The sequence below is a fragment of the Drosophila ficusphila genome, unplaced genomic scaffold, assembly GCF_018152265.1.
Source record: "Drosophila ficusphila isolate 14025-0441.05 unplaced genomic scaffold, ASM1815226v1 contig_412, whole genome shotgun sequence".
Classification (NCBI taxonomy): Eukaryota; Metazoa; Arthropoda; class Insecta; order Diptera; family Drosophilidae; genus Drosophila; species Drosophila ficusphila.
Window position 1 is genome coordinate 5,868,534 of NW_025064326.1, and position 10,526 is coordinate 5,879,059.

The 10,526-nt window shown below is 36.9% G+C and overlaps 2 protein-coding genes across 2 annotated transcripts in view; both read right to left on the reverse strand.

Moving 5' to 3' along the window:
• Nucleotides 1-8,696, reverse strand: part of LOC122320021 — an 11,977-nt gene extending 3,281 nt beyond the window's left edge. Inside the window, exon 1 of the mRNA XM_043207963.1 lies at nucleotides 8,240-8,696. Within this exon, the coding sequence (XP_043063898.1) occupies nucleotides 8,489-8,617 (129 nt within the window). The 5' untranslated portion in view covers nucleotides 8,618-8,696 and the 3' untranslated portion in view covers nucleotides 8,240-8,488. The remainder of the gene's footprint in view (nucleotides 1-8,239) is intronic.
• Nucleotides 8,697-8,878: 182 nt separating this feature from the next.
• Nucleotides 8,879-10,500, reverse strand: LOC108089977 (malectin). Its single transcript, XM_017188478.1, has one exon. It carries the CDS (start codon nucleotides 10,323-10,325, stop codon nucleotides 9,285-9,287), a length of 1,041 nt encoding a protein of 346 aa, XP_017043967.1. The 5' UTR covers nucleotides 10,326-10,500; the 3' UTR covers nucleotides 8,879-9,284.
• Nucleotides 10,501-10,526: the final 26 nt, after the last annotated feature.

The following is a 10,526-nucleotide window of genomic DNA, read 5'->3' on the forward strand; positions in this document are numbered from 1 at the left end:
ATGAATATCCTTGATGATTTTTAATTTTTAATTTTTATATTTATTCTTCTATTGTTAAACATTATGTTTGAGCACAAAAAATAAAAATCACAAATAATCATTATTTTTGAGCAAAAAAAATAAAACTCAAAAATAATGATTATTTGTGATTTTTATTTTTTCGCTCAAAATAAAACTCAACAAGCAACAACTTTTGATCCTTTAAGGATATTACCAATATTGTCCTATGTCCTTATAAAGGGACCCTAGAGCAACAATTGACAACAACCGCTTTTAAGTAACATTGAGGTCGATGCCCAAGAGGAAGCTGACGATGATGGGCAGCAGGACTTATTTAAAGGATATGCTGAAATTGATAGTTACAGCCCGAAGCCCATCGGCCTAGGCGCTGATATAATGCAGTACTGGAGTGAGAAGCAATTTCAGTACCCGAATTTATATCAGCTTGCTAAGGTGGTGCTTGCGGTTCCAGCTACCCAAGTTAGCGTAGAGCGTGCCTTTTCTGCGCTTAAAATAATGCTAACCGACCAAAGGTGCAACTTGTCGAGCGAGTCGCTCTCAAAATTGTTATTCCTAAAATTAAATAAAAATTTAAGAAAATAAATTGAAAATTAATGTACCTAATTGTTCTACTGGTTGATCATTATGATGATTATCATTATCATTATCATTATTATCATTGTTTTGGTAATTGTGTATATCTGCTGCTGCTGCTCTGTATGTAACAGTTGACCTTATATTAAATAATTGCAACAAACACAGGTAAAATACATTTTATTGTTGTTGTTGTTGTTGTCAATTGTTGCTCTAAAGTCCCTTTATAAGGACATAGGACAATATTGGTAATATCCTTAAAGAATCAAAAGTTGTTGCTTGTTGAGTTTTATTTTTGAGCAAAAAAATAAAAATCACAAATAATGATTATTTTTGAGTTTTATTTTTTTTGCTCAAAAATAATGATTATTTGTGATTTTTATTTTTTGCTCAAAAATAATTATTAGTCTTGATTAAAAAAATTAAAAATCGATAAGTAATCATTACAAAGTAATTTTTAAAATATTACTTATAATGATTACGGTCCCTGGAAAATGGCAAACAAATAAATACATTTTCTGTAATGCACTATAGACTGCACAAGCGTTGAAATGAGTTTTATCAGAAATATATTTGGTTTATAATTGAAAGACTTCCAAAAAAACCAAAGAAATAAAATCAATTTCTCTTTGCCAATTTACTTTTTGCTTAAGGATCGGTGAGTAAATATATTTTTCCAGCTGTCACTGACACCCAATAATGTAAACTTTGTTTGTTTGTCAGGTTCCTGAACTTTGCCCCAAACGTTTTGGGGTTACGCTTTCGACGACGGCTAATCGATATCATTCTCCGAAGAGGAAAATGGAAAAGCCAATGCAGTTGCAGAGCAAAATTATTTATAAACAAATCAAAGCCAATTGATTTATGAAAAATGCAACAGCCAGTCAGCCAGATGGATGAATTCAAACTGGTCAAAAGCCCCTCGAACCGGTTAAAAGTGATTATTCAGAAGCGCAAACTTGGGGACTGTGGCTAACTTGAGCGAAAACTGAATCGGTGCAACTGGCAGCCTAAATAATTTAGCTCGGAAAATATCGTTAAATGCTCATTATCCCATATACACGGTTTTATGGAAATTCCGGCGATGCTAACTCAAATAACGACGGTTTACGAGCAAAAAAAAAAATTCAGTGTCTGGTCTGTATGAATTGTACTGCCTTCCTGGATCCGTTTAATGTTTTCACGGCAACGAACATGTTCCGGCAAAAATAGTTTTCAATTACTTTTCCTATGTGGTTCAATTTTACTACGTTGTTAAAGTTTAAATACGAAAGCGGATGCCAGCAGATGGCCAACAAACTGTTTATGACATATTTTATCATTGTTATCAGTTTACCAGCTTGAAAAGATATCGAAAATATTTGCATTGGTTATATTGCACGATAGGTTTTAATAAATATTGGCATTATGCAGTCAGTTGTCAGTGTCAGCTGAAAATTGTTTATTTGCTGGCACGACTTTATTCTACAGATGTTTATTTGCATGGCAAATTCTGTTAACATGACTAGCAATAAAATAATAACTAAAAAAAAATAAAGTTAAGTTTAGATTAACATTAAATAAATCGCTGTGATGTACAAGTGTATTCTTTTAAGTAAAAGCTACTTCAAAGATTTAGTTTTTCGCTTTTCTTTAAACAAATTGTTCTCTGCCTTAACATATTCTTTAACCGGAAAATTCTCTTAAAATGTTGTGCATCTTCTGCCCCTTCCACAAAATTCTCTGCTTACATACTTCATCCTTAACCTAATTTAACTTGACATGTTCAATTACAAAAGTCAATTTGGCCCAGCACAAGCAACATTACACAAGGAATTCGGAACTACCCTTTTTTCATTCACCTCATCATCTTATTGAAGAACATTGTGGGACGAATTCCGTCATTTGCAGACCTTTTTGGCCACCCAGACAAAATAATAAATGTACATTTACATGAAAAAGTTACAAAGTAAATTTACATACATGCAAATAAAAAGGAAAAGCCGGAAAATAAGTCATCATCATTTTGTGGTTGCGACCAATTTCTGAGCTTCGGACTGTGTTTTATCGACGGACAAAGAAGTGTGTTTGATGGGTCAAACCGAAAAAAAATCTTTATCACTTATGGCATTGGAATTCTCTGTTCAAGGTTTTATTTGTTTTTTTTTTTTTGTTTGTATATAAATAGGGGACCATTAGGACAATTTTATTAAAATAGAAGATAACGCCATGAATTCCCCGTTTTTGGTAAGAACAGGAACTGGTTTGAATACTTTAAGAATATATTTATTGGTTTATAAAAAATAATTCCCGCCGCCTATGAAGTCGAGCTAGGGGATACTCATTGTACTTTAAACGTGCCTAAGTTCACCTTTAAAAATAATAAGTCACAATAAATTTAAAATCACAGCTTATAGTAGGAATTTATTGCGCATCAAAATACTTGACCAATAAACTAAAGCTTACTGCTTATATGACATTAACTTTTATCTACCTTAGAAATGTTTTCCTTGTATAAGATTACTCCACTGATAAAATATTTCAGGCAATTGGTCAGCGCCAAAATGAACGTATGTAATTAAAAGCTTAAAAATCGATTTTCAATTTTTTTCCTTCTGTTTTTAAATTAATATTTTGGCAAAGGCATTTCCACCGACCACTTGAGATATTGTTCTACTGATTACAAGCCAAAATAAATTTAACCTATGCCAGTTTTTTTGGTTTATAACAAAGGACAATTTTACATCGATTGTGTTCAAGGTTTTTCGAAGCGGACTCATCAATAAATCTAATTTTTTGTTGTGCTTCAAGGAACATGTCAGAATTTATCAGATAGCATAATATAAATGAGCATTCATTTTCGTAATATTTACTGCTAATGATATGTTACGGAGAATTTTGTATCTAATTGAACTCAGAATATTGGACAAAATTTCCGAAGAAGCAATTTTCCTATGTGTCATAGTTAAACCTGTTGCTCACAGTTCACATTTAATGATATCATATCAACAATGCTACTGACCAGTTCCTATGTAGGCTTAATAATTAATGAAACACGTTAGATAACATTTGTATACTGCTTACACACATTTTCATAGATAAATCGGTGCGATATCTGTGCCCACCCATATCATAATTTATTGGCTGATAATTGATAACGAAATCTAGTTGATTGACATATTAATTCCACCAACAAATTTTTTGACAGGTATGTGTTGCAAATTATGTATATATCAAGGTTTACATTTATTTTTGAAGGCGTTATATACATGCGACTTTAAACATTTGTTTATGCATGTTTGAAAGTAAACAGAGAAGCTACATGAAAGAAACGTGTTTCTTAGCCTTTATCCCAATAAAAAAGTCACAAAAGTTGGTTGGAATATTCTTACTAAACAGACATCAGCAGCATGCAAAAGTATCTGAACTAAAATTCATCTATATTCAGTTTCTTCGGGGTGAAATACTTGGATGTGGAAATACTTTTTAAAATTAGATGAGTCAGTAGAAAAAAACATCGGATTGGCGCAAAGCGTGAGGCATCAAATTTGTATATGTTGCCATGCTGTTTCATGTTATCAGGTTGGCAACAACAAAATATGTAGACCAGAAAGCAACAATTACAAATGTTTTTATGTACCATATTTATACACATGTACACATGGGTATTTCGGAATGCGAAACGGGAACAAATAAGTAGAGCAGAGCGAATGGAGAAGTGAAAACAGGGGAAGTGACTGAGCCGGCAAAATACCAAAATAAACTCAAGTGCACTTTTGAAAAACATAAAAAATAAATAATAGAGGAAAAATGCTGTCGTTGGAAACGAGAAAAATATAAAGGTCTATTAATACCCGAAAAATACATAGGTATGTTTGTATAAAGTCGCAAACAATATTTTTCAACAAGTACCTATGTATGTATCTATGTACATTGAGAAAAGTATCTTTAAGATACATATATTTGTACATTTGTAGATAATTCAAGTCATGTATATGAAAAATGTTAAAATTTTTATTTTCAACTAACAAAAAATAATAAATATCTTTTTCCCTTCACATTATTTTAACAATTTACGCACGTTTTTCTTGTTCTTCCTTCGTTTTCCTTTCCGTAACAAATTTGCCGGCAGCTGCTCTTTCTTTTCCACTATTTTTCGCACTCTCTAGCGCCCACTCTCTCCTTTCCGCTCACTTCCTCTCTCCGCTTCCGATTTTGTTTTGATTCGCACTGCAGACGTGTGCAATAAATAATGATTTCTAATGTATGCCCGACCAACGACATTAATATTTATTGACGGCTGAAGGCGCACAAATTTTTTTCACACACCATAAAAACACACGACATCTCGAAATAAGGGAAATACACAGCTTGCTTTCGCTTCGATTTACATATTCAAATAGTTTTCCCAAAACGTTTTCGGAATAATTCTCAAATAAATAGTCCCGCTCGAAATGGAAAATCGAATTTCCGCGACCGAGTCGGAAAATAAAACTGCTGCGCGCTCCGCAGCTGAGAACTGAATGCGAGAATTGTAGGAAAATATATATTTGAAAGAGCGGAGAAACCGAAATCGGCCCGATAACAGCGGTGTTCCAGCTGTTAACAGAGCGTCGGTCTGTTAGCCACCACCCACACTAGTTTAACAGCTGTTAGGGTAAAAGTAGGGGAGGGGATGGAAAGAAGAAGAAAAAATCAACATAAAACTAAAAAAAACTATTTAATATATGACAAATATGCAAATAACCAAGTGTTTTCGATGACACCTTAAATACGTATAACTAAGTTATAATAGACATCTTTTTTAAATTGGTTTTTCTAGGTTTTTTTTTTCAAACTCCATATTCGGTATAAAATTCTGTAAACAAAAACATGTTATTTATTTTGGTAACGTAGTTTTCCTTAAAACGCAATAAACCCATCCTCGTCTTAAATAATCCATATCCACAGAAGCTTATACCCCATGACACACAAACTTAAATGAAAGGACATGCTTAAATTCGAATGGATATCGTTAGCAATTTTCTTGCATTCCTACCCACTTTTGTGCAGTTAATTGAAATAAATAATTGAGGGAGCAGGGCAAGTGAAGGCGACCACAAATGGCCGGGAAAAAGGAGAATCCCGCAATGAAATTGATTTTTTTTTGGTGGCATAACACGACTGCCAGCCAAGTCCTGTGTGCAAGGATAACAACACGATGGTAATTCCTTGATAATTGCAAAGGGCACGGAGCATGTGAGTGTGTGCGGCACTTTCAGTGCAAACATTTCAATATCGTGGCATTTCCATATTATCGATCCACAGCTGGCAGCTGAAGGCGTGGGTGCAGCTCTTTTATCTTCGGTCCGAAACACTAGAAGAGACTGTGGCGTATACATTATCCTTGTACTTGAACGACTGCAGCTAAGTGCACGTAATTGAATCCTTACGATGGGGTTCATTTTGCGAAACTGCGTTGTCTGTTGCCTTGATTGGATGCTCCTAACGAGGATTTTATGAAGGGAAAGAATACAATTTAACACACTAAAACCACAGAGAGGGCCGCGATTACACAGAGATAAATGTCTATAAAACACACTGTTGGAAATGATGAAATGAAATTGTGATTTTCCGCTTTTTTCAGTGTATGCTTTAATATCGCAAATGATTTTCTGAGCTGACAATAGCAAAATAATTCAGTTTAGTTTGGCTTTGCGCTCTTTAATTGTATGGGAATCTGGGAAGTAACAAGAGAATATTCCTTTACGGTGGAAGTCAATTTTTGTGCTAATAAATTATTAAAATAACTTTTCTGGGTACGTAGTTTCTACGTGCTTAATAAATTGTTAGCGAATCTGGAATGTTATAAATAATTCATTAGGGAGTTTTACGGCATGGAAGTCTGGGAACATAACGTTGGCTATAATAAGTATTTTGATTTATTTTATAAAAGAAAGCGAACAATATTTCTTTATTTAAAAAAATCTTTTAATATTAATATTGTAAAACGAACGTACGGCAAAATATTGTTTTAAAAGAAAACTCATTAACAAAATTATTTACAACTTAAAACCTACAATGGGGATATTAAAGGCTTTGATAACACATAAAGGCAATCCGCAAAGTCATTTGCAAACAAACAAAAGGCCGTAAACAGAAAACCGTCAAAGTTTTCCGAAAAGCTGGTCGCTGAAGAGCGCTGAAGCTATTGAAGTCTATAGTCCTGTTTCAGGTTCATTAGACTTGAACGTTGAGTGCGTGTGTGCGGCTTAAACTTTCAGCTGAAAAACATAGCAATAATAATAATAACGCCCAGCAACCCCCGAAGCTTTCTCATCGCCGCCGCCGGCTATTATGTAAGCCCAATGCTTTTCCCAAGGACACGCCGCAGGACGAACCGAAATAGCAAATCAGACAGCTCCTCCATCTCCTCCTCCACCAGCCATCAGACAGATAGAAGACCATGGGAAATGGAATACAACAATTTTATTACATATAACACATTTGCAATGACCATGGTCGAAGGACAAAGGACACAGCTACGCAGCAGTACAGTAAATCAGGCAAAATAAAAAAAAAGCAAAATCACACTTTTTTGGGGCGTGACGAGCGGACAATAGTTATTGCTTTGCCGCAGCGAAATTGGAGCCAAAAATCCAATAATGCATACTACAGTAAAATCCATTTGTCAGGGTGCATAGCGCTTGACTACATTTATCATAAATTATCAAATATTTTGGATAAATGACCGATTATATTTTGAGACTGACATATACTATATTATATTGTCAATAAATAAACAATCTAAAAATAACATGTTGATGGTAAAGATTTCCAGTTAGAAAACTCGTAATAAAGAATTGGATGGAATACAAAAATTAACATATAATATTAATTTATTTTATTTTTATCTGTTCATTATTTAAGCCTTAAAGTTTTGTTGTCTTAGGATAGAGAATAATTAGGTTTTATTTTCTTTTTGGTTTAAACAAAAGATCTCGTGATGGAAACCTTGCAGGAAGTCTGACTGCTTACACGGCTTTAAAATACACAATGGGCAAGGTCAACTTTTGAAGGACCCATAAAGTTGAAAATATTTTTTTGTCCACATGAAGGAACAAAATCATTATACATCAGAATGAACAGTAACGACAAAAACAAAGAGCTTGCGGTTCTTTTTGCATTATATAAAACTCCTACACACACGCACACTCGCACACAGGGAGCATGCATGAATCGTTGCCTGCTTTTGAGAGCTGGATGCAGTTGTTATTGTTTTTGTTATTGTTACGAGTTGCAGCAGCGGCAGTGACGTAAAAATGGCGTCGGCATAGACAATTTGTTTTTGTTTAGCGTAGGCACCGTTACATGCGCACAGGAGAGCCCCAAAAACATCTGTTTGCCGATTTTTTGTAAGCGCGTGGGAGAGAGTGTAACGGTAAATCGGGAGCGGGAGAAAGAGAGTAGTAAAGAGAGCGTGGTACTTTTTTTCCTGCACCTGATGACAGAACGTTTTTTCCGAAGGATTTATGGCTTTTGGCAAAGTCAAATTCCGACTAAAGGACAGACGAAAAGTCGGTAAATATCATACCTAACTTGTGGCTCCGTTATTATGCAATAACGTATCAATCAAAAACACCTAAATTTGATTTCCTTTTATTATGTAAGAGAAAAAGAAACTTACCGTTATTTAAGTAGACACACCTAAATTGAATTGTAATTGTTATATTTCTTATCGAGGATTTTCACCAGATTTCGGGTTTTCTTTTCAGACATTTCAGATTTGTTGGTTAAGCGTTAACGGAATTTGCTTTTAAATAAGCATTATTTTGAATACACTAACACACACAGCCCGAACTTAAATTTATTTTATTTTTTTTTGCGGGGGAGAAGGCGGCGGCTGCGACGTCGACCGCGGCAGAGGCAGCGGCGCTTACAGCGAACGCTTCAGCACATTGAAGTTTTGCATCAAATTTGCCGTTTTCATGTAAACGGCAAACAACTTGATGTGATTTTTGTGGAAACTGGTGTACTTGCTGCTGAAGAACCGCCGCTGGCACATTTTCACTGCCGATTCGATGGACACGCGCTGATGACTGAATTTTCCGCGAGACGCCAGCTTTTCCAGCCCCAGCAGGACATCCGCCAGGGATGACACGCTCACCGATTATCCTTCGATAGAAAGGATATCGGTTTGCAAAATGAACTAGTTGTGCACTGGCTGAAAATTTATGAACTTAATAATTATAAAAAAAATTATATAAGGTATTCGAACAATGTAAAATTGTATTGTTGTACCAGAAAAATGATAACAAACATGCTGTTTAATAACAAACAAGGTTTATTTTATTCAAGTTCATTCAAAACTAACAGTTTTCAAGCGAAAACTGTTCAGAAAACCGCTTAAAATTTGTGCGCAAATCTCCCGAGTCGAGCGATTAACCATTCCGGGAATTTAAAAATCAAGTGACTCAACGATTAAGTACCGAGCCTATGACGGCAGTGGTCAAAAGAAAGGAACACAAAAAACGGAAGGCTTATCAAATATGGAAAGTACAGGGCGATAGAGAGCTGCGCGTTCTGGGATCGAGGTAATTGATCTCTAAGGTATGCCTAACGTACGAACTAAAAGATAAGTATACAATTAAGTCTTTTATCAAAATCACAAAATCACAAAGCAGGAAATCAACGCAGGCCGAGATCGTTGTGTGGTGGGCAACGGATCGGGATCACAGCTTGCAGAGGCAGAACAGCAGCGGTATAAAGGCTCCGATGGCGATGAAAACCGGCAGCAGGATCGAAGAGTCGTCCATTGAATACGGATTCGGCTGACGTGGCCCACTGTACGATTTTTTCGAGTCCGGCGATTGCTGGGCTTGCTGCTCATTGCTCAGCTGATCGTTTTGCTGCTGCTCGGGCAGCTCCTCCTCGAACTCCTCATCGTCAAGATCCTCGTCATCCTCATCTATGTCCTCCCGCTGGCTGCGCACCACCTTCTCCGCCTGACTTCCTTGTTTCTGTTCCGGTGTCTGCTTTCCCTCCGGCTTGATTCTTTGACTCGCCTCCGTGCCATGAAGTCGGGGCAACTGGGAAACGTCTCCTTTCAGCAGAGCAAAGGCATTGATCTTCGGATTATCCAGTGCTCCCTTGATGAAGTCCAATCGCAGCCGACCATTCCGCACATCGGACACCTCGCCCTCGTAGTTTAATCGACCATTGTTGATCTTGAAGTACACAATCTCGTCGTGAGCCGAGCCTCTGCCAACCTCATTGTAGATGTCCAGCTGACGGACTACCGTGTGCTTTCGGTTGAGAAGCACATCGAAAACCTTCTTTTGCGGCGCATCGAAGTAGACTTCGCAGAACTTCATTATCAAAGCGTAATCTCCGTCACCATCGCTGGGTAAATCGTAGCCAAAAGTGGTGGTGTGATACCTTTCGGTTCTGTAGAGCACCTCGTCCTGTTCCTGTACCCGACCGATCATCAGGAGGTGTTTGCCGTAGTCCGAGGCGATTCCAATGCCTTTAAGAGGATCTGCATCGTATTGAATGCCATTTAGGTCAGTGTGCTCGTCCCCGCCAGCGTTAACGGCGTATATAACTTTCAGAGGTTCAGCTGCCAAGGAGCTGACGAAGAGGATCATTACTAGCAGTAAGGTCATCCATGTCCTGGGACCACTTGCCCGCAAGTAGTCCCTGAAAATCCCCCTTTTCCATGCTACGTTGCACATGTCAGCAGTTGTTGTTGTGCTACTGAGTTTGCTTGGCATTATTCCCTGTTGTGAGGCCCTCTTGTTTTGGCGTTTGAGTTTTCCGGAGTTTGTCCTGGTCAAGTCCTGTCGCCTAGCTAGCTGATGTGGTAGTGGCACGATTCTGGGGCCGGAATAAATCCATTAACAAATTTATTTTTATGCAGCGCAGCCTTTTCACATGTGCCAGGGCTGCAGCGATGGGTTCTTAACTAAAGGAAC